At 39.2% G+C, this 27,741-nt stretch overlaps 1 protein-coding gene across 1 annotated transcript; it reads left to right on the top strand.

Moving 5' to 3' along the window:
• Window positions 1-4,117: 4,117 nt before the first annotated feature.
• On the top strand, window positions 4,118-27,412 carry srpx (sushi-repeat containing protein X-linked). The gene is made up of 10 exons (XM_034693159.1): window positions 4,118-4,386; window positions 12,758-12,814; window positions 16,524-16,712; window positions 18,906-19,082; window positions 21,085-21,211; window positions 21,330-21,451; window positions 21,822-22,001; window positions 23,497-23,630; window positions 26,402-26,523; window positions 26,699-27,412. Exons 1-10 carry the CDS (start codon window positions 4,326-4,328, stop codon window positions 26,880-26,882), a joined length of 1,353 nt encoding a protein of 450 aa, XP_034549050.1. The 5' UTR covers window positions 4,118-4,325; the 3' UTR covers window positions 26,883-27,412.
• The last annotated feature ends 329 nt before the right edge of the window (window positions 27,413-27,741 follow it).

Genomic DNA, 27,741 nt, shown 5'->3' with positions numbered 1-27,741 from the left:
CCGTCAACTTGACCTGCAGCATTGTCCCTTTTTTACTTCAACTTACAGTGAAGTCTTTTAGTACCTCGACGTACAGCTACATCTCATAGTAAACAACGACTGTGTTTTGTGGTATTGAGAGTCAGATCAAGGTGCAAAGTCTTACAACATTTCAAAAACAGCTTGAAAAAGCAGATATTACAGCTTTGATTACTGGCCAGTTGTTTTTACCCCTCTTCCCTGCACTCATTTGATTTATTGCTTTTTTAATTGTGTAACCCTCCTGCCTGATACCACACAAATCAGCTATCTGGGTGTATTGATTTAAAAGTCTGGGCAAAGAAGCAGCCACAGAAGACTTTAATCAACCTCCTTTATCTATGCATATAGACATTTTTAAATGAGTCTCCTAAAGACCTATAAACAGGCTTCAATGTGTGAAATCAGGACATTTAAGTTAAAGAAAAGCCAAAATTGAAACCTACTTGCATGGAGGAATGAAGTACATTAGGTTTTTATTACTCAGACCAGACAATTTAAGTGACAAATTGCTAATTTGTTTTGTTCATTTAATGGGATTAGTCGACTGTGAGAAATACACATATCACTAGATTCTTCCATTTAAAATGTAAATACAGACATGATTGATTGGGAAATGTAATGAAAATTGGCTCCCTCTCTATATCATTTGGTGCGTCCTTCACGTCTTTGATTTTTGCTGGATTGTGTTGATTGTCTCATAAATTAATTAATGTTGTTATGCTGAGAGAGTGCCTTGAGTCTGTCTTCATAATGTACATTTTGTCTGTGGTTAGGATGATTATTCTCTGCTTGAGGCCTCAGCATGTCTCGAAGCAGTGCAATGCTCAGATTGTAAACAGCATCACTCCTCACAAATGTGTCTACGGGCTCTTCACTCCCTTTATGGTGACAAAACTCCTTCTGTAATTTCATACTGTGTAAAGTTTACTGTGTGTTTAGGTAGGGGTGAATTTTGCAGTTGGATTGTAAAACAATGCTTTTAAAGGCTTAAAGCTTGAAAAGATAAAAAATATACTTAAAGAAAAGACAGCCTATGAACTCGGATACGCCCTCAATCCAAAACCATTGGCCGTGACACCACATCAGAGTCTCGAAGGAGTCCTCCGCTTCAGTTAACTCTTTCCTCACCTGACCTCAAAGACACAATTCAACGGTCTGCTGAACCCACATGTAATTACAGCTTGGGAGATCCTCTGGCAGCTGCTTCACCGCACGCCTCCCTTTCCTGCATCCTGTCAAGATAAAGAACACTGCGACACCTTCATGTGCGGACTCGCCCCCTCGCACACTTCACAGGGCCTAAAACCAAACCTTAAGCTCCTGGAGAAGAAAACTCTGCCCTGATTAGACTTTGAACAGCCCTGTACTCTCACTCTGCTCCTCTGCTGTGAACGTTACTGTGTATATTCTAAAGCAGAATATTAATCAGCTATGGAAGACAGTTGAACAAATGTCAAGTCAGAATTGATCTGCAGTACTAAAGAGTAAAACTCCCCCCCACTACAGGAGATGGAAAGTCAAACATAAGGGAAACTTTAGTTGCTGTAGGACATATCATGAGAATAGCGTTGCTAGGAAACAACTTGGATCCGGCTTGACTTCCTATAAAAAGTTCATCATTAGGCAGTATCAAACTTTCAGTAAACTTCTACACATGTGTGAAACTTGAACATTTTTCTCCACTGTGTTGTTGCTGCTTCTTACGGATGTTGGTTTGTGCTTGTGTGTGTGTGTTTGATAAAGGAAAGAGGAAACATTAAACATTTTCCTCCATAATAGTTCTCACCAGTAGTACTGGTTTCAAATAATGACCTGAACAGTTATTCAATCCTAAAACCATTATCTTTAGGGACTTACATTTTTTTTGTTTTTGTAGATGTAACTGTACTCAGTTGCCTTTCCCTGCAGCTACCTCTTTCCATAAACTCCTCATCTCTGCGTTGTGTAGAATGATGAGCGAGAGGCTTGTTTGTCTATTTATGGCTCCATATAATATCTAAACGGGAACAGAATACAATATTAAGTGTCCGCAGAACAAAGGACTATTTTTGGACCACAATTCTGGGACTGCATCTCTTGGACCCTTGTGTTGTTGTGATGGTGCATACCCGCCTGGTGATCTGGTTTGGTTCATTACAGTTGAGTACGGTAAACCCTGATTTTGCTTTTCTTTTCACAGCCAACCGTACCCTTACTTTGTAGGCTGGGGTATAAGCCAGATGGCAGATATGTAATGGCTTTGTCTTTCATGCTCTTTAATTTTTCAGTACTCGCTCTGGAGCTTTTTATATGTCTTATTTGTTTGGATGTCTGCCATACCCTCTTCAGCCTTTCCCATCCCTAACAGCACCCGTCCAGTTCCCTCTGCACCCTCTATTCACCAACGATTCCTTGAAAGGTCTACACCTCCAATCAGATTAAAAAACATGTCTCTGTTACTCAGAAGTTACTCAGCGTACTTTGGCCTTTTTAGTACAGTGATGGAAAAATGACTGAGACCATTAATATAAATAAAAGTCAACCTTTAAATCTTCAACTTATTGTCTAAACGAAAATATTGTCACAGAACAGTTGATGAAGGGGCGACACATACCAACAAACACAAGATTAATCACTTTCATTTGAGCCTTATTAGAAATGCCAATGTATTTCAAAACATACACATGGTACAGCACACAAAATGCCCCCATAAGCATGTTATATAATGGTATTACTGACGCATGTAGCTCCTTGTTCCCAATCTGATGCAGAAGTGTATGTGACCTCATAGCCTTACCTTCAGTTCAGTTCAACCTAAAGTAAGTCTCCCATTAGAATACTTAATTTGAATGATTTCTAGAGGCCTGAGATGAGCAAAGGAAAGTTCCATTGAAAGAAAACTTTTTACAGTTTTGACTTAGTTCCTGCCTTTATAATATCTTGAACTCAAAGTTGTGAGCTGCTACTTTAATTGAACATCACAGAGTATTCTTTAAGGAGTCCATGTTTTATATGATGGCTCCAGGTTTAGAAGCTGAGGTGTCAAGTAACAAAGTACAAATACTTCATTACCATACTTAAGTAGAAATTTTGTGTATCTATACTTAACTGGAGTAATTATTTTTCAGCCGACTTTTTACTTCCTACTCCTTACATTTTAAAAATAGCCTCATTACTCTTATTTCATTTCGGCTTGTTTTCATTCCGGCTTGTCATCGTTAAAAAAAGAACAAAAAAAAACCCAAAACATATCCAGATAAATCGTGCCATCTGGATAGAGGCCAAGTTTCTAACTGGTTAGATTTATGTGCGTGTTGTGACAGTGTCTTAATAAAGTAATCAAACATTTTGGCTAGCCTAGATTAGCTCAAAGCGATCTAGCCTTCGTGTTGAGCAAGACCCTTTTGGTCAACACCAGCAGTTCCGGGTCTTGAATGTGTGTGGGTGCTTGATGCTTGGATGTACATTTACATTCCAATAAAGGCAACAAACTGGTGAAGTTTGACTTTTTTTGCACCATTACAATACTTATAGGCAACTAGTAATCATATCTTCCGCTCCATGAAACACGTTAATGCTCAGTAGGACACATATATGGTTCTTAAATGTGTTTGCATTGTACGAAAAAGGTTTCCTTTTTCAATGGGCATGAACGCGGCTGAAACAGGTGCAACCTAAATATTCAACATTAACATATTAATATAACATTATAGTCATTATGGCCTTTAGAAACATGTTTTTTTGGGAGGTGGGGTCATGCACTATAGGCCCCTGTGGCCCAGCCTAAGCTTTTGTCCTTAATGGCATTTGTTCCCCTTACATTACTTTAACTTTTATACTTTAAGTAGTTTTGAAACCAGTACTTATACACTTGTACTTGAGTAAAAAGCTTGAGTTGACACTTCAACTTCTACAGCAGTCTTTTTAAACCCTAGTATCTTTACTTCTACTTGAGTAATGAATGTGAATACTTTTGACACCTCTGTTTATAAGTGCCTTACAGTTTCATGTTTAGTGGATGCAGTCAGAAGCCACTGCAGAGAAATGAGGTCAGGGGCTTAATGAGGAGAACTGGGTTTGATCTCTGTTGTTTCAGTCTATTGTGGAGGTAATGGTGTCCGTGTCACTGTTGACCCACAGGGCTTGGCACAGCCTCATCTGCCTCGCCTCGTGCCGATGACAGGCCGAGCTTGCCTGTATTTGGAGAATCCTCCCTTGTTTCTGGAGCGAGAGGCGGGCCTTTGGAAAGCAGGAATGCGCTGGAAGTTTTCCTTTTAGAAAGCTCCCCTTCACATGTTGAAGAACCTCCGTGCTCGAGCCTCACTATGGACATGTGGCCGCTCGTGCTCGTGTTTGTGCAGCTGTGCGTCTGCTCTGGGTATGAAGGTAAGGACCTACAAAGACCCCATTCAGGGTTTTTGATAGAATAAGGCATGCTGAGATAAGACGGGTGAAATGATAGGAGAGTTTATCTGGGGTCTGTGTGGTGGAACCTTTGAGGTGGCTTTGGGTTGAGGCTGGATTTGGATCAAACACCAAGTGTATGGAGAAGGTTTTAGGGTCACTTTTGCGCATGCTACTGAGGCTTTTTATCCACCCCGCTGGTCTCTGGTGGACCGCGGTTGTGTTTACGTGGAGGGGGAGGAAAGCGGGGGGAGTGCAGTGTGCATCTGGGGGACGTTTCCCTGCACAGAGCTCGTCTGTGGCTCTAATGAAAGCCCTGAAACTTCACTGCACTTTGGGTTCAGTTTTCACTTTCCATCGCTCTTTAATTCAATGCCTCACTGAGAGCGACCCTTTCATCAAGTCTAGGAATTAAAGTGCAGCAATGGACTTTCACATCTCGTTAATGTTGGTCTGCCTGGAAGGTATTAACTTAATTTTACTGCTGAGATTTTGTCTGGGTGATGAGTAAACTGAGATGACTCAATGCCTGTCTTTCAGGTGCAGACATTGAAGTTGCAATGATTGGTCACATTTATTTTCTTCAAGTGAAGTTTGAGTTTCTCAGGAATTTAGACAGTGTTTGTTAAATGCAACAAGAAGACTGAAGACTCAGGAAATACAATGGACCTTTTAACTTCAAATGTTCTCTCTCTCGTAGAGGAAAAAAATGAATGCATAATGGATAATGTAATTTGCTTTTAAAATCAGTCTTTATTTGCAGACATACACCAAATTACAGCATCCAGCATAACGCAGAGCTTGATAGAGTTAGACAGAAGAGGGTCTGTAGCCTGCAGTGAGGAGCTGAAATGACTTCAAAGTTCAAGTCTGGATGGAGGGGTGTGTGTGTGTGTGTGTGTGTGTGTGTGTGTGTGTGTGCAGTCACAGACTCACAGTGGCAATGTGCCTATAGATGGTTTTACTGTGGCTCACCACTGCTGTATGATCATACAGGCTCAAACATGAATGCTGCCTGCAGAGCAGATTTACACTGACAGGCTAAAAAACTGCCTGTGGAGCTGAGGACTGACGTGTGTGTGTGTGTGTGTGTGTGTGTGTGTGTGTGTGTGTGTGTGTGTGTGTGTGTGTGTGTGTGTGTGTGTGTGTGTTTACGAGGAGTTTATTTTACAGGGGTTCGTTTGTATTAGTTCTGGTGGTCAATTAGCCCGTGTACCAGCAGAGTTTTTCATGCCTCCAGTCGTGGTTTCAGAATGCCAGAATTACTTAAAATACTTGATTTTTTTTTTCGTTTTGCACCTTTTTGGTTCTTCTCCTAAAAGCCTGCTCATGTTTTCCATGATCAGTCTTGGCATGATGTGAGTTTGGGACAGAAACACCCTACACACAGGGAGTTACTTGGGTAAATGCCAGTTGGTACTATCTTTTTGGAGTTGGCACTGAGTTAGGAGGGAAAAAAAGGCTTTTGAGAAAAGAAATCCTGAAAAATAAAAGAGGAAAACTTATTAAACAATTTATACTGTTCATTAGAAGAAGTAGTTTCTTCTATGAAAAAAAATCACATCCTCCTGATGTGACTCACCTTTATTTAATATCATGGAGCCATGAATATGCAAATAGCCCCACTTTCAATATCTCCAATGACCAGTCTGTAGCTTTCATCAATTTTAAATCAGCGTATCTGGATGGTGATTTATTTCATGTATCAATATCTTTAAAGTTAGAACTTTAGAGAAACCAGCAAAGATGAGATACACTCTCTGTCTCTCATCACACTTGAACACGTCTGAGCACTTAGCGAGTCCACAATAGAACGTTAAGGAGAAGAGTACACAGCATTGTCGTCATCACAAATCATATCCCTCTATATTTCTGTCTTGTGCAACTAGCCTGCTAAATGAAGTGGAAGCCTTATATGTGCAGTGAGTTTGAGGAGGTACGCATGAAGGCAGGAAAGAGACGGGTAGATGAGTCATGTTAACAGATGAAAATGTGATGTGGAGAACATGAGCCTGGAGCTTGAACGGAAGCACGAATGGGCTTTTTGACAACTAAGTAGAAGTTTCTAAATAGAGCATACACTCATTCGACATTAGTGTTTGGGTTGCATTTTCTTAAAATGAGCTGAATTATGTGGCAGGGTTAACCTTTCTCCACCCAGTTTCTCAACAAAGGGGCTGAGCTGACCAGGGTCTCCTGTTAATAAGTATCTCATTACTTTAAAAAAGAAATACAACCATCTCTTTAACTTGCAAAATCAGGACACGTAGCTTCACTTTTTTAGCTCTAATTTCAGTCTTTTTACCCTCAAGTAAACAGCTTGTAAATGATCCACTGTGTTTGCTTGACTTGAAAATATAGCTAAATTTTAAATAAAACCATCCAAATAAAAGACAATCAATTTTCTTTTCTTTCATATGGCAAACTTTGTTGTTGTTTGTGGCAGAGAATTACCTTCAGGTGAATTCAGATAAGACTGAAGTTCTTATCTCAGCTCCTGACTGTGTCGTTCCAGAGGTGAGGAGAAGCCTTGGGTTTTTGACTTCTGCTGTTAAACCTGCCCTACGCAATCTAGGGGTCCAAATGGGCCAGGCCCTTAGCCTGGACCAGAATAGTTTGGTACGTTCTTCTTTTTATCACTTAAGAAATATCGCCAAACTCAGACCTTTTGTGTCCACAGCTGAGCTGGAAATGATTATTCATGCTTTTGTGTCATCTCGCTTGGATTATTGTAATTCTCTATTTACATGTCTTAGCAATGCATCCTTGAACCACCTACAAATGGTCCAAAATGCTGCTGCTAAACTGTTGACCAAATCATCTAGAAGGTCTCATGTTACACTGATCCTCATTTCTTTGCACTGGCTTCCAATTAAATGTAGGATCCAGTTTAAAATTCTTGTTGTTGTGTACAGAGCGCTCAATGGTCAGGCTCCAGTTAGGGAGCTGCTGAAGCCTTATTACTCCAGCAAGACTCTGAGGTCCTCTGATCAGGGTTTACTGGTTGTGCCTCGTACCAGGTTAAAAACTAAAGGAGACTGCGCTTTCCAGGTTGTTGGTCCTAAACTCTGGAACAGTCTCCCTCTAGAACTGTGGACACTGTTGACATGTTTAAAAAGCAGTTGAAGACCCATCTGTTTAGACTTGCCTTTGTTTAATCTGTCTGTTTTTTATGTCATGTTTTTGTATGTATTTGCAATCGCTGTTTTGCCCTTTTAATGTTTTTCTATTATTGTTGTTGTAAAGCACCTTGTGACCACTGTTCTTGAGAGGTGCTCTATAAATAAATCTTACTAACTTACTTACTTACTTTAGGATGAGAAGAACATCTTTTTATCACTTAGGAGGATGTTAACATTGTTAAACAGCCGCCACACTGTTTTTGCTGCCTGCAGTGTCTGCAGACATTATTTGTTGATTATTTAAATCAGCCTTGTGAGTGCTGAATACTTCAAATTGCCATTACTTGGCCTGATTAATCGGCCCAATCGATTACGCTGTCGAACTCTAGTTAACTTTTTAAAATTTTGTATGCAAAAATATTGATACTTGCAACTTTCAGAACTGATGAGTGCTGATATTGCTCTGTGCAAATGATACGTTTCAAACTGTGAATCTGCACTGAACACTTTTTGAAATGATTCATTAACAATTAACTCTGCTGCCTCACCACATATTTGAGTCTGTAGCACTTCCTCCTACTCAGCTCAAAAGCAGCAGCTGACCCTTTCTACTTGAAACACACCATCACTCACTGAATGACAAATCACTAAACACATTCAACAAGAAAAGTTATCTTTTCAATATGATTAGAATAACAATCATTTGCTTTATCACACACAATTTTCACACCAGATTGCAGATAGGTAATTCCTATAATTATGATAATTATGTATGTAATACTACATTTAATGGTGAGCCGTAGCTCCATGACTAGTTATTTGTCGTACCTCACAGTAAAGTGTTAATGTAGATAAAAAAAGAGCAGCAGCAGATTTCCCCTCAGGTTGAGAATCTGCTGATGTGATACAGCAGGACTTGTGTTGTTGCACAGCATAAATGGGACACAAAAGATTATGCAACTCTGTTATCATTGTGTGTGCAGAATTGAGTGATAACAAAATGACATCCTTTTTATTCTGTTCTCATCTTCTTTATTTGCTTGAAGCCAAACTTGAGAAATTTACGCGGAGTGAGCTTCCACATAATGAGAGTTTGTATCGCAGGCTAATTGGAATATCAAGCTTTGAAATGTAGAGTTTATTCCCTCCAGAGATTTGTCAGGGAGACAAGTTTTCTGTGCTTCCTGCACTTTTAACATTTTGACATCTTTCTCACAAAGAGCTTCTTTGAAGTACAAGAAATAAACAAGAACACGATGCTTACTGCTGATCGCACCTCATCTTTTTGACAGATTTATTAAATATGAATGCAGATGAGTCGCGCATCTCACAATATAAGCTCTTTTTTGATTTGTTGGAATACAGGCTGTTTTATTAAAAAGCACGGCCCAGTTAGGCTTCATCTTTTCTATAACAATGTGGAGCTGCAGTGCCAGCTGTTTCTGCCCAGTCAGTGCAACATTCAGAGAGGAATATAGATGCAGAGACTGGTTTGATTGTCAGTGATGCACTCAGTCGCACAGGTTGAGTATATATATTCAGCAGAAATGTTACACAAGCTGCTGTTCATTCTGTGTTGAGAATTTTCTGAAGGTGCTTTGGAGATATATTGGTTAAATGTCAGTGAAAGTGTTGTTGTGCACTGAGCTTGTGTTATGAATCCTCTTGGGTTTAATAAATGCTTTTATCTGTTTTAAATCTCATCCACTGCTCCTGCTTTTTGGACCTTTTTCACCATCTGTGCTAAGTGCATTACTGATTAAACTGAAATCAATAAAAGGACAGATTATCTGTTCCAGGAGAACAGTCAAGACTTTAAACTGCAGCTTGGCCTGTTACATTCAAATAGTTAACAGGACATATTTTTGTCTTTGCTTGTTGAGACCTATACATGGAATATATGACAGTTTTGTGGTTGTTACATTTGTCTCCCAATAAAACTTTGATATAGCTAGCAGGTGGTACAAGCATTAAAACGTTACACTCATTGCCTTCAGGTTGTTTTTAGTATCTGCTTGGATTAATACTCAAATACCGAACCCGTTGTTTATCTGGGGTTTGCATCCTATATTTTCAAGATGATTGACTCTGGATGGTCACAATTCAATTTCGGGGATGATTTATTGAACAGAATGATTCCATCTGATTCAGTTCGATTCAACTCTATATATTATAATTCAATTAATTCAGTCTGCTGCAAATTGATGACTGAATAAAGTCACTTTTTACTTTATAAAGCTGAGAATGAATTCCAAACTAACATACTGGAACACAAGATGGGCCAACTACAGTAACACATATTTTGACATTATGTATATGCACTAAAACCTTAACACACTCATACCTCAGTGTCTCACTTTGAAAGTTAGTTCCATGGAGAAATATATAAATTTCCCAGCACTCAGAAATCATAGCTCTTCCGTCTGTGCACTTTGCAAAGCATTTCAGCACTTAATCTGTAGCTCACTAATGCTTGCGTATTGCGCAAAGGTTTCTCCGTGTGACTTTGTCACCAGGTGAGATTTGTCTTTCTGCTTCTGTACTTCATCGCTTTTTCCTCCTAGTGTACAGACTAGCAGACTTTAAAGTCCTCATGTCCTGATTTCTCAGGTGGCCACTGTTAATTGCTTGATGTTTTCGTTTTGACCTTGTTAACCAACTAACGCTAACTGGCTAGCTAGCTAGGCTAACAGTAGTCTCATGAAAGGTGAAAGGTCACAATTATGGCCCTTTTCCACTACACAGTTCCAGCCCTACTCGACTCGACTCGGCTCTCCTTGACTCGACTTGACTCGGTTTGGGTACCTCTTCCACCAGCCCAAGTACCGTCTCAAGGTGGGCAGGGTCATCATAACACTGTTGCGCGAAACTGCGTTCACGTCATTTTGAACGCGACACAAACACAATAATCACAAACAATGGAGGACATGGAGGCAATGGTGGACTTGCTGCTCGGTCTGTGGCTTTTTGTCGCAGGCTGAGCGAGAGAGGAAATCAAAAGTACTGATGTCGTTTTTTAAAAATGGCGGGTTTGTTTCCTGTGTTGGTGGTCGCGCTTATGACTCTTCGGTGACGACATTCTCTGACCAATCAGTGGCCGGCAGTCAGTTGACGTCACCTTTTAGTATCGGCTCAGCTCGCTTGGAAGGAGAGCAGAGCAGGTACGAAAAACTGGTATCTGACACGAGGTACCGCGCCCGTGGAAACGCAACACAAACCTAGTAGAGTCGAGTAGAGTAGGGCTAAGACGGGCCGATGGAAAAAGGCCATAAGAGTCTCATGAGATTGAAAACAATGTGCACAGTATGCATGGTGAGCTGCTAGTTCTCAACCAACCAGTTCATGTTGGTCGGATTTGTACAATTTAACAATCCAGCATCTTGGATCGGTGCACTTGGGTCTTTAACGATAATTGATAACAAATCAGTGAATCTCCTGGTCCTAGGTGATTTGGTGGCATCTGATTGACACCTATTGGTCACAATGACTAACACTTCTCTGGTTAAAAAAATACAATAGAAAAGCAATCAGGATTTTTTTCTTTTTACAGTGCACTTCTGTAGTGAAGAATTCTGTTAAAAAAAATACAATTATTTCATAGAACAATGGGCAACATAATCAGAAAGAGTGTGTTGTTGTTTTCAACACAGCAGCATCACAAAGTCAAATTGTTACCTTGTGAAGGAGCTTGAGGTGTTGAGCCCAGTACCTGCCATTCAAAATGGCTTTCCATGATGAGTTCTCTTGAAGAATGATTACTGCATTCTCCAGGGCTGCTTCACAATAAAAGCCATCCTGTGTTTTTCCAGTTGAACCAGCAGGAGAAAATAATCTTCTCTTTTTATAAGCCTTGGAACCATACAGCTGTGACACAGTGTGAAGAAGACAGTGAGGGGTTAACAGCTCGCCTGTTTTCAGTGGTATGAACACATGGAGATTACATACAAACATTGCTTCCTGTATATCCTCTTTGCTGTAATCTTCTGTGTAAAGAGTTGGCCCAATTACAGAGCTAACACAGAGGAGGGAAAGTTGTTGTGATTACAGCTAGACAGTTGGACACAAGTATCTCCGTTTGCTGTGGTGTGAATTGTAGTGTATGAAGGTACACACACACACGGTTAGTTTCCCATACCTTTCTTGTCTCCTTCCTTTCTCAGTGTTAAAAGCAGACACTAAAGTTTTCCCATTAGACAGCTAAATCTGACTCACTCATTGTGTGGGTCTGCTCTGTACAATCCATCCTGTGTGATCTGACTGTTAATACCTCAGGGCTTGTTTTGTATGTGTGTGTGTGTGTGTATTAGATTACCTGCGGCATTTTGGTCCAGACAACTTCTATTAAACTGACTTAAAACCTACAATGAAGAATGGTCTGACGGCCCATGGGATAAGCTCTCAGTGTCATGTCCAATGACCAAAATGATTCTGACATATGAAGCCAGAGGAGGGTCGAACACTCCTCCCATGTAGATCCTTAACAGAGGACACATTCAAGCTGAGGTTCATCACGTCTCAGAGCCGAGGTTAACACTCCTTCCCCTGACTCTAACCTCTTCCTCAAACATTCCCTCTCTGTTTTTATTGCTTTCCGCCCTCTTCCACCTACCTCTTACCCTCTTCTCCTAAAATAATCCTCCATGCTCATCACAATTCTCCTCACATGTCTTTTAGCAGTGTCACTCAGCTGTGTCCTGCACCAGCTCCTCAGCCCCCACTGATAAATGGTTTAGTTCCTCTTAGATGCTGATGTTTTATAGCCAAAATTTATTTTTTTCTGTCTGTGTGAGAGATTTGTTTAGTGTGAAAATTGGTTTAAACGGTAAGTATGACCTTAACTATTTTGGAACAAAAGTAGTTGCACTCCTTCAATTCCCTCAAATTGAACACGGACCCTTGGCAAGACAACAACAAAAAGGCACTGGGTTGAGCAGGATAAATCTTTGTGTTGTGCTCAGCAGATTTATTTCTCCAAACCAGCTGGAAAAGGTGGATCTTTTGAGATTTATTCCATGTGCAGTTGTTCTTTCCAAAAGATCCAGACCCCCACTAGAGCCTGGCTCAGATGAAGAGTTGAGCAATATTTATAAGCCTGTTCTTGGTGCTGTTTTTCTTTAGAAAAAAGACTCTAAAGTTCAGCCAAGGACACTGCTTTCAAACATTGCCCAACATCTTGGATGCATGCTCTCTCATTGTATTAGTTGCTTTTTCTTCTCTCTTTCTTTTCTCAGGGTCAGGACATTATGCCTATGGAGACGACGAGGACTGGTACTCTCGTAGATATAAAGGTGACTACGTGCTCAGTTTGGTACAACACACAAATGCACACAAACATATGTACATTCAATTTGAATAGTGACAGATTTTAAATTCAAGGCTGCTATTAGCATTCAAACCAGCGTCTCTCGAGAGTTAACTTTAGCTCCTGCGGTCTTAAAGATACAGTGAAAATACCAGAGTCTGATGTGTGATACTTTAGAGCTATACAGATTACATGAACAAAGCTTGTGGACTGTTAGCTAACATTTACCCCATTTACAAGGCAATATACTGATGAAAAAAATGTATTTCACACTGGAAAAAATGCCCCTCCAAAAACAAGAAAAAAAATGTATTTCAAGGTACTTTTACCTTGAAACAAGCATAAAGATCTGCCAATAGAACAAGTGAAAATTTGCTTGGTAAGATTTCTTTAAATAAGACGTAACATTTAGAAAACTGTGATCTTGAAATTAGCAGGGAAAACTTATTTTAAGCAATATTGAACCAGTATTTTAAAGTGTAGTGTCTCAGAATAAGCCAGGAATTATAACAATTAGTATTTTTTCACTCAAAAAAAGATTTCTGCACTAATATATTTCATGTCAACTTCTTCATTTGAGATATGTTCACCTTAATTTGACTTGTATTATAGTGGCACTGCTCTAGGTTTAAGACTATCTTGTACTTGAAATAAGATTACAAAGTTTAATTTGTGCATTTTGTGATATAATGTCTTCTCACAGTGAGCTGAATATACTAATATTCAGTCATGTTGTTTTTTAGGATAAGCCAGCTATGCTCAGAATAGGTGTTTCATTGTGTGCATGTAGTTTGAGTATATTTTTATCTGATTTAGAAGAAACAGTGCCTGAAAACTGTAACCCACCCTTAAAAAAAACAACTTTTCTTTCTTTCTTTCTTTCTTTCTTTCTTTCTTTCTTTCTTTCTTTCTTTTATCAATGGAGCTGTGTTCTGATAGATTCTCCAGTAAAATGCATTTACTTAAATTAACTAAAGTGTTTGTCTTAAATCAAGATTATTCGTCTTCTACAAAAAAGATCTCAGCTTGAAAAATGTATGAAATGTAAAATTAACCTTGTTTCTTCTAAAGTACAACTCAAAACAAGATAATTTCCAGATTGTTTGACTTAACAAGATATTTAAGATGTCTTAAAACAAATCCCTCTATCTTGCTCAAATGTTACTTGTTAAAGTAAATTTATCTTAAATCAAGTGGGATAAGACATTTTGACTAAAAATGAGAAAATTTCACTTGGTAAGATTTTGAACTTTTGCAGAGCATGAAGAAATACTTTGCTGGTGGACATCCCAACTCATTACTCTGAGCTATGATGCTGCTCTCGTCTTTGAGACGTGCTAGCTAACAGTGTGTATGCAGTCTTCCCAAGTCACGTTTAATTTGATTGATTAATACTCCAAAGTTCATGATGTATTAATTTATAAAATAGAAATTTTGTACAGTGAAAGGTAAGAAGTTATATCAGACAAAACACCTCTGAATATTTTTGGCTGTATTTCAAACTTGCCCATGAGAAGCATGTATGACCCCCTAGTTAACAGTGGAGTGTAGCTAGCAGCTAGAGCCTGTTCATTTATATATTAGCTGGCGAGTTTAACACACATCACCAAATATTTTTAGTGTTTTACCAGATGACAAAAGACATGGACATAGATTCAATGCTCCAAAACATTTTTAACATAATCTTGGAGTATAGCAAAAGGTAACTCAACCCCTCACACATAATAACAGTATTAAGATTCACTTGAGGGTTCATTGTGTCCTTAAAGAGACATAACTCAACAGCAGTTAGCTCAGCCAGTTGACTCAGATTGACTCAGTTACGTCAAAGTAACCTCCATATTTGAATTTGGGTCAGTTAGATGTGGAACATTATCATAGAGGCCAAACCAAACTCTTCTCCTTATGTAAAAGCTCAAACGTAGTATTATTTTTTCTTTTCCAGCGGTCGTGGAGACTCAGCCAACACACATACACAGAGAGAGAGAGAGAGAGAGAGAGAGAGAGAGAGAGAGAGAGAAAAAGAGAGAGAGGGAGCGAGCGCGGGAAGCTTGCTGTGTAATGAATACTTATTTTTGTTCCAATTGGAAATTAGCCTATACTGGTGTGTATTCTCATCCCTCTGTGTGTGTGTGTGTTGATCCGCGGCGCTCAAAGTGTGTCCTGAGCCAGCAGGAAATAAACTGCAGATTTTGATTTTCCTGTATTGGAATTTAAACCTTGTGGCCCGGAAAACTTGGCTTCAACCTGAGATTGTTATATACGGGCAAGGCAGATTATTTTATGGGATAAGAAAAGCTGGCTAGTTTAGTTTAGCATTAATATGGAAATGAACAGCTAGCTTGGCTTCCTCGAACACTATGGAAAAATGGCCTCAAGCTTCTCTTAAACTCATCAGGCTCACTCATTAGCATGCTGTTTTATATATATATAATCTTATATATAGAGTACTGCACTGCACCTGGGCTAAAAATAGTTGGCTATATAACCCTCCATGAACTACAACCTGTTATTAAAAGTGCTTTAATCTTGTAAAATTTGGGCAAAAAACTTTGACCTCTCTATTATTAGGTGTATTGTTAGCTAGACTGAGCTAACTGTTGGCATGTGTTGGATTCATATGTATGGCAAAACACTAAACAGGTCTAAGTCTTCTTACCTTAAAAATATTTTTAATTTACCCAATTATTTCAGGGTTATCGATCAATAGTAAACAATGTAGAGAGACTCAGGTTAGGTCTCAAACTATGAAGCCCATGCAGATAAGTTATAAACTGCAATTCATTGAGAATCCGCCTGAGGCTGGCTGCAGAAACACCGGAAACCACATGGACACCGATTCAAAAAAGACGATCTTTGCAGCATTAATAAACATGTTTACAGCCTGGTTCAAAAAATGGCTTCAGTCTACGTGGCTAATTTCTCTATCGGCACACAGTGTACATGGGGTGAATTTTTTTCTAACGCGACGGTTCAGAAGATATTAAGATTACGAGTTTTTGCCCAAATAAGGACATGACTGACTTGACTCCCGGACGGGAACACATAGCTGTTGGCTAGGAGGCTCAAACTCCGCCTCTTTACGTCACACTTTGCCTGGTTGAGTTCTGCTTTTCCAATATGGCTGCCGCAGACGCTTGGCTTCAAAACAGCACTCAGGAACAGATGGGTGACGTCACGGATACTACGTCCATATTTTATACAGTCTATGACATAGAAAAGGACAGAAATATATTAAAGATGTGAGAAGAATTGATAAAAAAAGCAGCAGTACTCACATCACAGTCTTTTTGTAGAAACTATCCTGCACACCCACACACACACACACACACACACACACACGAACACGAACACGCACACGCACATGCACACTGAAATTACAGTGCACCCTCCACATCATTAGCTGTCTTTTCCACAAGTGAGACGATCTTCTTTTCCTGCTGGATCATAGGAGGTCACAGAAAAGGTAATTAGAAATCCACCGTATCTGTCTGAAATCAGATGATGGGTGGGTTTTCACATTTACACATTTACAAAGGAACTCTTAATAAGCTTTATAGTCCACAGGTAAGTGCTTAATATTAAATACTGACATTGAGACTCCTCCACTCCAAGGCTGTGCATTAGAAAGAATATTAGTCCCTTGATGCAATAAGGAAAAGGTCAGCATACTTTACTCTTTCCTCCATTTGTAGGGACACCATGGTGCGCTCCCATAAAGTTGAAACATGGGGACGTGAGTTGTCGCACACCAAGAGGAGAGCACTACAGGAACGTGATGGGGACGCGCTGTAAGATCCGCTGCAAGCAGGGATACGAGTCCCAGAGCTCAGAAGTGGTGTGTATGGCCAACAAACACTGGTCATCAAACTACGCCTGCAGGGGTAAGAACTGTCATCCATCTAAACACATCGACAGTGTATCTCTGACCATTCATAATCAGTCATACACCAAGCTGTATTTGTATTTGGTATAATTCCTGTGAATTCATGATAGCAGTTCTAATATTTTGGAGCAAGTTTTATTGGCCGGGTGAAAAGTGGGTTCAATTTGGACATTTTCCACTGTTTTCATCAACCTCTTTTTATGCACATTTTAATTTAATGCATGATAAAAGCACATTATAGCAGAAAAGTGAAACATAGAAGAAAAGTTTTTCTCTTAGGGTAAGTAGAAAAGTTGGCACATCGACAAAACCTTAAGTCCATCAAAATGAAATGTTTCAAGCCACATCTTTAATCATCACAGTGGCTGCAATCACAACAAAGCACTCGTTGGCAGTTCCTCATTCTCAGGCGCCCGAAACAATGCTCAAACAATTTGCTATGAAAGAAAATCACAGACATGAGGAAATTATACCAAACCTGGTGGATAAAAAACTCAGTATTCAAAAAGTTAAAATAAATTTTACCACAGCTGCACCGACAACACAATTAGAAGAACCCCGAATGCTCCGATATGAATTGATTTGATGAAAATGATGATCATTTTTGGTGGTTTTATTTTATTTTATTTTATTTTTTCTTGTTTTTGTTTTGTTTTGGGTTCCTTTTTCCCCCCTCTCTTCTCCTCTGTTTTCTGTCTCTTCACAAGTGTATAAATGTGTCCTTCCAAGTTTTGTAGTGTTTGTACTTGTTAGTATGTCTGTATTGACTACATGTTTACACACTAATTGGTGAATTATAAAAGAAAAAAAAAGAAAAAAAGAAAAAAATAAGAAAATGATGATGAGTAACTTTTCATCATGCAAGTAAACACTGGAAAGACATCACCACAGTCATGGGATTAATTCCTGTATATCTCAATTTTAAATATAATGTATTTGTGTTAATAACTAACCGTACATCTTTGGTTAGTGTGGTCTTTTTTATTTGAAGTGATGGCTCTCTTCTTTTTTTTTAATTTAATAAATGGCTTGTGCTTTATCTGCTCCTGAAATGAAGTGTATAATGGCCCCTGACCAGAGCATTAGAGCCACCTAACGCCAATGTTTTCACTCCTCATACTCACATTATTGTAATTGGTAGAATGAGGCATACATTATTTTATTCCAATGCAAATTTTCTGAAAATTCCACCTTGAAATTGCATGACATTAGGATGGAAATTTGTCTTGATCAGGATATGGACCTTTTCCTTCTATATATTCTAATTCAATATCAATAGGGTGATTAATTACAACAGGATACTAACGTAGAATCAATAGTCCTACTTCTTATCTTGCAGTGAAGGTGGGGTTACGCCTCCAAAGGTTGTACCCCTGGTGTCAGAAAGTAAAAGTGTTAACTGCTGCTCGAGTCCTAACAAGGACCAAAAAAGTAGACCACATCACTCCAGTTCTTAGATCTCTACACTGGCTTCCTGTCTGTCAGATAATAGACTTTAAAATCCTGCAGATGGTTTATAAAGCACTGAATGGTTTAGGCCCAAAATACATTGCTGATCTGCTGCTACTGTATAAACCATCTCAACCTCTGAGGTCATCAGGTACTGGTCTGCTTTCAGTCCCGAGAGTCAGAACGAAACATGGTGAAGCAGCGTTTAGTCATTATGCACCACATATCTGGAACAAACTCCCTGAAGCTGTAGGTCCGCTCCAACTCTCACCTCTTTTAAATCAAAGACTAAGACCTTTTTATTTGACACTGCCTTCCTATCTTATCTCATTTTAACTAACTTTAAATGCAAATTTTAATTTTATTTTTAACATATTTCTAATTTTCCTTTTCTGTTTTATTATATTTGTCATTTTAATTGTGCTCTTTTATGCTTGTCTGAATGTTTCCAATGCTTTTAATGTTTTAATGTAAAGCACATTGAGTTGCCCTCATGTATGAAATGCGCTATACAAATAAAGTTGCCTTGCCTTAACAGATTTTAGCAGCAATTTTTAAAGTTGGGCTGAAAATGTGTGTCATAGAGAGGGCAGAGTTATGAAAACTGTTAAACAGAGCAAATAGGATACTTTATTATTCAATAGATGCATCATCCTGAAGTTATTGTTTGCGTCAGAGCCAAATTAACCAGTTCAAATACAGTCAAACCTTTCGTCACCACTGGTCTTCCTCTTCTCCACAGAGGTCCGCTGTCCCAAGCTCAGCATGCCTGCTAATGGCGGCTACAAGTGTTCAGATGGCTCCTATTTCAATTCTCGCTGTGAGTTCTTCTGCTCTCCTGGATTCAGCCTAAAGGGCCAGAAAACGACAACCTGCCAGCACACTAAGATGTGGAGTGCTGGAGTCCCCACCTGTGTCGGTGAGACTGTTTATGTTGTTATTTTATTGCACAGTATCATCTTCCAGCTATGAGCGAGCAGAAATCTGAGCTGCATAATAAAAACCCCTGGAGCAGATAATGAGATTCTTATGGTATATTGTCGGCGGGAGAAATTATGGACATAACAAAGAGTACTCCTGTTAATACAAGGTAATAATGTCAGTGTTAGAGATATAACAGGCTTCTTGATGTACATGCACACCAACACACAATGTGCCTGTTATTACCATGAGTTGATAAATATTCTTCACATCTCTTTAGTCTGAGAGTGGATAATGACTCTGCTGCTTTGTAAAGCCTTGAATTATATAACTAAGAATAAATGAATAGTCTTGTGACTTTGGTGACAGTGGTGAATTGTGAGGTCTTGTGTGTGTATGGACAATACTGCTTGTAAAATGACATGAGTCTCCTACGTTTGAGAGAACATATTCAGCACCGTGTTTCTTCAGATTACTGAATCCATACATTTTTTCCTTATGTCAAATGTTTTTTGACTCAGGATTATTCGGCCTGACCACCTCTCATAATTTTACTGTTTCACGTCACACTGTCTTTATGTCTTCTGATAGGACTATGTTTATTTTCAGGGAATGAGATGGTTCCACAGGAGCGAGGTAGGATCAGGATTGTTTTGGAGGAAGTCTTGATTTTTGTAACAGATATGATGATCCCTGGTCACTTTTACTTTAATCAAATATTTGTGTTAAAGGCTTAATTTGCAATGGCTTTGACCAGCATTGGATCATCAAGTGTCTAACACAAAGGCTAAGCCACTTCCCATGTGAAACAAAGACATTATTAGAGTTATTTAAACTAAACCTAAGCCAGTTGTGACAGTTGTGTTTTATTTTGAAATATAAAAACTTTTACCATGGGTTAAAAGTGCCGTAGAACCATTTCCCCATGCAGGCTGCTTAAACATGGTGTCTTCTAGATGATAAGAATAGATTTATGAAACTCTAAAATGCATTCAAACTTTAGTTTTTGCTTTTTAATGTTGTTTTTGACTGTTTAATTCAGAATAGAAAATTATGAAAATGAGTGGTTGCTTGCTCAAAATGAGGATCTGTGAGGGGCGCTCACTCTGGCTGCTTTTTGAATTAGTTATGGGAATTATCCCAGAGCAGAGTCAGGGGTGTGTGTGTCTGATTGGTCCTGATTGAGAGGCAGTACCTACTACCTACTACATTAGTAGGTAGTATGTAGCAGGCCGTTTCGAAAACAGCAACTGTCTCCCTGAGAGGTTGCTTTCTGGTCTGCTGCCCGGCAGCGGGGTTTTGGTTTGCCTTGCCCCAGGTTTGTTTCGATTGTTTCTTGCTCATTATTATTGTCTTTTTCCCCATTAGCGATATTAGTTGTTATTCCTTTGGGATGACTTTCAGAACCCCCCTTCTCAGTCCGCAATTATGTCCCACTCCCCTGCATCCTGTCAGGATCTGCTCTTTTTCTTTCTTCTTTCTCCTTAAAGCCCCTGTGAGGAGTTTTTAACTGGTTGTGAAACACATTGAAATTGATACGGAAGCCTTTTTAGGACACAAAAAAGCAAACAACACCACCAGCAACAAGATTAACAATTTCTGCATCATATTTCTTAGTGCCTGAAACAGCTGTGAGGGGTTAGGTGTTCAACCAGATGATTGACAGCACAGTGAAGAAGCAGCCTTTCTTTACTTTTTCAACAGCACATATTCACAGAGAGTGGAACAGCACAGGATGAGATTTTTTCAAAACATACTACATCAGAAAAGTGAGATGTACATATTTGCCTGCAGGGGGCGCCAAAATCAACACAAACAAAAGTTCCCCACTGCAGCTTTAAACATCAGGGGTAAAGCTGTCGTTTGTTTTCATACAATAGTGGAAATTATTGCTACACCCAATGCTCTGGACATTCAGTGCTTCCTTATCTTCTTTAATGGCTTATATTTTCATATACATTCAAATATGGATACTTTTTTTTCTTCCTTGGTTTCTGCAGATATTGATCCTCCAAAAATCAAGTGTCCCAGTATTAAGGATAAGTGGGCAGAGCCAGGAAAACTGACAGCGCGGGTGAGCTGGGACACACCGGAGGGTGTAGACACTGCAGACGGAATCCTAACAGAGTCAGTCTCATCTTAACCACCCTAAGACACGTTCCATTTGTTTTTGCCCTGATGCGTCTCTTCCTCTACACGAGGAGATCACAGTGAAACGATTCAAACAGAGCCTATCTTCTTTCAGTGTCATCCTGAAAGGGAAACCTTCAAAATCAGACTTCCCCGAGGGGCTTCATAAGATGTCCTACACTGTGTTTGACCGAGCGGGGAACAAAGGATCCTGTCGCTTCACTGTTAGAGTGCGAGGTGAGCTTCTGAAAGCAGATAAAGAGATGGATGCCTTTTGATTCTCCATGTGGAGCTCGCTCCTCAGTTACACTTTGTTCATTATTCCCCAGAGAATGTAGAGAGCCATGCACTATATAGAGAGGGAGATCAAATGTTGCACCATTTATTTGATCAAATGAATTATAGTTAAGTTGGAGTAGATACATTCCCTGAAGATCAAGTGCTGACAGAAATATGAAATGTGTCTATCTTTCTTGAGCTTATCATGTCAAAATGATTCCATTCCAACAATTTGTAATTCTGTAAACATGTTTTTTTCATTGATGTCACCTTCTCTCTGTCATGTGACCTGATGTCCTCTGTTTTATGTACCTCTGCTGCCCCGTAGTGCGCCGCTGCAGCCCACTGTTTGCCCCAGACAACGGTTACATGAAGTGTGACAGCGACAAGGACAATTATGGAGCCTCTTGTGAGTTCACCTGCACTGGTGGCTTTGAGCTTCAGGGCAGCCCTGCTAGAGTGTGTCAGTATGGACTCACCTGGTCTGGCATAGACACCAACTGTGCAGGTAAGTACAGCATAAAGATCAACAGAGTAAACCTTATGTTTAAAAAAAGGAGAGGAAAATCATTTAGAAAAATCACAGAAAATATTGAGTAAGTAATTGTCTTCAGTATTAAAAGATTCCTTCCAGTGGGATTTGTTTCCATGGCTCTCCTCAGAACCGTAAGACAACAAGGAACAAAACCAAAACATAATAGTTTGCAGAAGAATCTCCAGACTCTTAATTATTATGGACAAATGAACACCAAGAGTTTTAACTTTAAACATATATGTCTAGTGGAATTCTCTTCAAGTATCTGCACCAAAACGATGGACACCGTTATTTTAAGTGTAACCAGATCAGGGATTTTAACCACATTCACCACATGAGGGGAAGAGGATAAGGGCCCCTGAAAAAAAGGCCAGCATAAATAAATCAATTTAAGGTGCAATTTAAAAAAAAAATCTGAGATTAAAGTCAGAATTCTAACTTTTCTTTCAGAAATCAGATTTTAATCTGAGAATTCTGACATCAATCTGAGAGTTTTGACTTTAATCTGAGAATTCTGTCTTTAATCTCAGAATTTTCACTTCAATCTGAGAATTCTGATATCAATCTTAGAATTTTGACTTTAATCCAGGAATTCTGACTTTAATCTGCTAATTCTGATATCAATCTGAGAATTTTGACATCAATCTGAGAACTATGACTTTTATCTCAGAATTTAAAAAAATTAAACTCTTTAAAAAAATTTTTTTTCCATGGCCCTAATCCTCTTCCACGACATGGCTTGCGTTCCTGTGCACTTTATCTTCCTTCCATTGAAAAAGCTAGAATACAATCAATCATCCCTCCCTTCCAGTGAAGCTTTTCTTGAGATTGGCGTGGTGCTGAGGTTCAACAGGCAAAACATACAGTGTCTGCTCTTACAGACCAAAACAAAAAACATTCAAGTTTATTACAGGTGGGAGGAAACTTTATTATGACTTAAGCAGATGATAGTTTTAAAACTCGGGTTTTAAGATGTTCATAAGCCACATGAAACCCCTGAGTATCTCAAACAAGCTCTGTCTGACATTGAAATAGAAATAGGACTCCCTTTATGGTGATCGGGCAGTTTAAGGCTCTGATGAGTCTAATTGAGTCAGTCAGTACTTGACACAGTTTCCATGTTAATATCTCAGTAGATTTTTTGAGATCAGGCTCCCAATTATTTATATTTGTGGTGGTTAACTTGGCCTTGAGGGAAGTTGTATATGTTTACTAAAGTGGCTTGAATGTTGCAGCTCTTGTGCAATAGACCATCAGCAATATAAACCTAATGCTGCATTCTCATCTACTATACTATTCACTCTAATGGTGCTCAAGTTTCCTCTTTGGGTCCTTCTGCACAACAGCCTGAAATCATTCAAATTATGCAGCATCTCAGCGTGAATTCTGTTGTTTTGAATTTTGTACTCTTCTTCTGTATGCCATATCGTATCATAATCATTTAATTAGTCATTCCTTGTCATCACAGCCATGAACATTAACGTGGGAGTGCGTACAGCTGCTGCACTGCTGGATCAGTTCTACGAGAAGCGACGGCTCCTCATTATCTCGGCCCCAACGGCTGCCAATCATAATTACCGCTTCCAGATGACCAACCTACAGGTGAGACATGACTCACTGGAGGAGCAGGAGTTGTACGTTGGGTGAAGGAGATGCAGGGAAAAGTGTTTGAAGAATTCACAGAAGTGATTTGTGTCCCCGCTGCTGCTCATAAAACCTGACAGCGGTGTGTTTGTGTGAGGTTTTCTCTCTTGTGTAGCTACCTAAGTGAGACAAAGCAGTGTGACAAATAAAAAAGAAAGAAAGGGGGTGTACACATGGACAGAAAATGTCACAGAGAGGAATAAATGATGCTGACACCAGTTCTGACAAGGTTATTCTTGTGCTGGATGTTTCCCCAGCTCATCAGAAACTATTAAGTCAGGGGCTTGTCTTTAAACTCTTGACCTGTCAGAGTGACTCAGCTGTCAGACGTGATCATGTTAACAGACACAACCTGAGCGAGCACTCCTGGAATCTGTTTGGTAGTAGTTAGAGGCTAATTGTGCTATTCAAAGCTGAAAGGACTAGTTGATGAATTGGCTATTTAAAGCTCCTGTGAGGAAACTCTGTTAGTGTTGATGTTGGCGCCCCCCTGTGGACAAAGTGATACCAGTCATCTTTTTGGAGATCTTGTCCTGAACATGTGTAAGTAGAGTTTTCAGACAACAAAGTCTCCTTCTGCTGTCCTTTAGTGGTTGACGTATCGATTCTGTGGTATCGATATATCGATATTTAGACCCTACTCATTTGAGTAGCGATTACTCTAATAAAATATCAATACTAATTAATAAATGCGAAAAAAAGTGCATATGTCACTTCTGATTATTTTAGGGTAACTTACTCCAAAGTTTTGTACTGACAAATTTAGAGACATCCTTATCGAAGTGTCATTTTAACAGTAGTCATGGTGAAGAGGCTGTTTTAAGCTTCCCACTCAGAATTTAAATAGAGGATGTTTATTATTTGTGTTTTTCCAAATTTATTTCATTCTTTAAAAAAGGCCAACAAAGGATTTGCATATTAAAGTTTTTAAATTAACAATATTTGTCATGGGACTTGACATTCAAGGGTTGCATTTTATTTAAAAAAAAAAAAACACTGAAATGATTTGTTTCTTTTTATTAATTTTTTAATCTCTGCTTCTATCTGCTGAGTTTTTTTTTTTGGAATATCTCAAAACAAAGAACCTGACAAAACATTAATTTTGAAGATGCCACTTTGAGCTTGTCAGATCATCTTCAAAGCTAAAAGTTCCTATTCCTTAAAAAAAAGTATATTAGTCTTTCTCTTAAACAAATAACTGATTCAGAACTTCTGGATAAAGTGCCTTAAATTGTAAAATAATTCATTATACATAAAAAAAATAATTGTCAAATGATTCATTATTACATTTCTATTTGTCATTGAATTTAAGTAGTTAATTTTTTAATTTTTTAATCGCATGATACAAATTCAATTGCATTTCAAAACAGTTTTTAAGTCCATATTAATAATCTAAAGCAATTTCCACCTGAGTCTTGATTTGGGACTCAAATGAATGCAACGAAATGCACCTTATGATCTTGACTTTAAGATTAATTATTCCAAAAAATGCTGCACTGCTATACCAGTGTGTCTCTGAAACCATGACTTAGTGCCTGGAAGTTAGAAGACAGCTTCAAAGTGTTACATCCACATATCTGAAGCAATGTACACTCCAAAATAGTGCTCTGCCGCCTTTTGTGAAAGGTGCAAACTGACATCAGTCTGATTGATGTACTTTGGGGATATTTCAATCCTGTTTGACACAAAGTGCACATTACATTGGACTTATCAACTTAGCTGTCTGGGATTTTTTTTTAAACTGATATGTGTTATTCAAAAGTGCAGTGATGTTATTCTCCATCACAGTGGCAGAATGAAGCAGGAAGATGCTATGGCAGGTTAACCACGTTGTCCTCCAATGGACAGAAAAGCATGTGATAAGAAAAAATAATTCTACAAATGTAGATTTTTTTATGTGCTTAAGGCTGCTGTTGGTAGGAATGGAATTTTCTGCTGGGTTTGGAGAAATGGTCATAATGTCCATCGGTACTCATCGGTAAGTGGAGTAATTTGAGACTATTGCGAAATCTCTGCGTTTTCCAATGCCTCTGTAGCAAGCAATGTTATTATTCCCCTCGTTCCTGTTATGACGGACCAATCATAGCTAATCTCCAATCCTCTGTCCTGATTGGTTAAGGGGCGGCCCCTACTACCTCCTCTAATTGGTTATAAGTCCGGCACCATCATGACTGCACACACCGATCTGTGTTGGGGGGCTAAGAGGAAATCTGGTTGGGAGGCATAGTGTTGACATTTGAAGTCCCTCTCTCTGAACAGATGTTTAATGTGTGACCAACAGCAGCTTTAACTCGCAGGAGAAACATGTCTCCTATATATGCACATAAAGTCTGTTTATCTTTGCAGTGAGTCACAAATCTGCTGTTACAAAGCACACACAGTGCTTGTAGCTGTACATCAGTGTGTACCCCAGAGGGCCATACAGAAATAAAGTTCAGTGTCCCACTCCATCCATTTAAAAAACTCCATTGTCCATGAGATCACAACCTGGAGAGAATTTACTCCATGAGTAAGAAGATTTTTTTCCAAGATTAATGATGAAAGTGATCTTTAATTGCAGCTCTGGTCCTACCAGAGTGGCCAACTTTGGTTTGACAGAGTTCCAAATCCTCTGTAGTATACAGTGTGCTCAATTTTCTTTTGCCAGCAGAGAAATAAATACCAGAGCCATAAAACTACAAAATTATCGATCAGACTCTCTCTTTCTTTCTCTCTCTTTGTTGGAACAGCATGCCCAGTGTGGACTGGATCTGAGGCATGTGACAGTAATTGAGCTGGTTGGGACTTACCCAGCACAGATTGGCCGAATTCGTCACAGACTGCTGCCCCCAGCTCTAGCCCTGCAGCTCAGGTACACACACACATACGCACACACATACGCACACACATACGCACACACATACGCACACACATACGCACACACATACGCACACACATACGCACACACGCACACACGCACGTATACACACACACTCTCATGGAACGTGCTCCAGCCTCTAACTGAGCTGATGTCATGTGTCTCCTAGGATACTGCTCCGGATTCCTCAAAGGTCTTTCCAAATGGTGCTGATAGACAAGCAGGGCATGGATAAGCAGCGCTACCCGTTCCCGATCACAGCAGCTGAATTATTCACCACCATCGACACCTTCCCGATCCGCAAGGACGAGATGGTGCTTCAGCAGGAAGCGGGCCAGACCTGTCAATCTTAAACCGCTCACAGACTCTCAGCCACCTTTGATCCTTTTACTCCTCAGACTTTCTTTTTCAAATCCTCGTCACACACTCCTACCTGAACTCATTCAGTCCTGTGTCCAGAGGGTGTGTGTGTGCTTCTGTGTGTGTGTGTTAATGTGTGTGTGCAGTCGAGGTGTCAGTCTTGGTGCTGATCTGGAACTAGCAGATTTATCAAAGAGATTACTATTGAAATGGTTTAAACAGTAGATTACAATCACATTGATTCCTGTGTCTTGTCTGTCTGTATGTTTTTATAATTAATAATATTTCAAAGCAGAATTGTTTTATACTATTTTGTACAAAAGTCTTTTTACTGTATGAACTCAAAACTCTCACCTGTCTTATATTTATGTCTCACATCTTTGATAATGATGTATTTTGACACTCTCTGGAAGACTGTTATATGTACAGGACAGGACAGTGATGCTGCTTCTGTTAGTGTGCTGTACATCAATGCCTTAATTTACAAAACACTGATTAAAGTATGTTTATCATCGTGCTTTCATCTGTGCTGTGAGTTGTGAATTACAGAGAGTTTGAACTTTTTTTGTCACAAACTACTTGTTAAAAACATTTTCCCAGAGTCAAGTGTAATTTTTTGATTCAGATGAAAAGATTTGTATGATTGTATGTTATTACTAAAGCTTTAACCAGCTCTTTTTATTCCCAAGTTACACTTAAATCTAAATTCTTTCAGTTTTAATGGTTTACAAAAAGCTCCCCCAAAACGACACCCCGGCTCACATGCACGCAGGAGGCGGGCAGAACAGCAGGACGGGATTTGATTGGTTTCATAATTTGGCTCCCAATGGCAGGGATTGGTTGGTGTTTTCC

This window comes from Notolabrus celidotus, chromosome 10 (assembly GCF_009762535.1).
Source record: "Notolabrus celidotus isolate fNotCel1 chromosome 10, fNotCel1.pri, whole genome shotgun sequence".
NCBI lineage: Eukaryota > Metazoa > Chordata > Actinopteri > Labriformes > Labridae > Notolabrus > Notolabrus celidotus.
The sequence above is the reverse complement of the archived record's forward strand: the minus strand, read 5'-3'. Positions and strand labels throughout refer to the sequence as shown.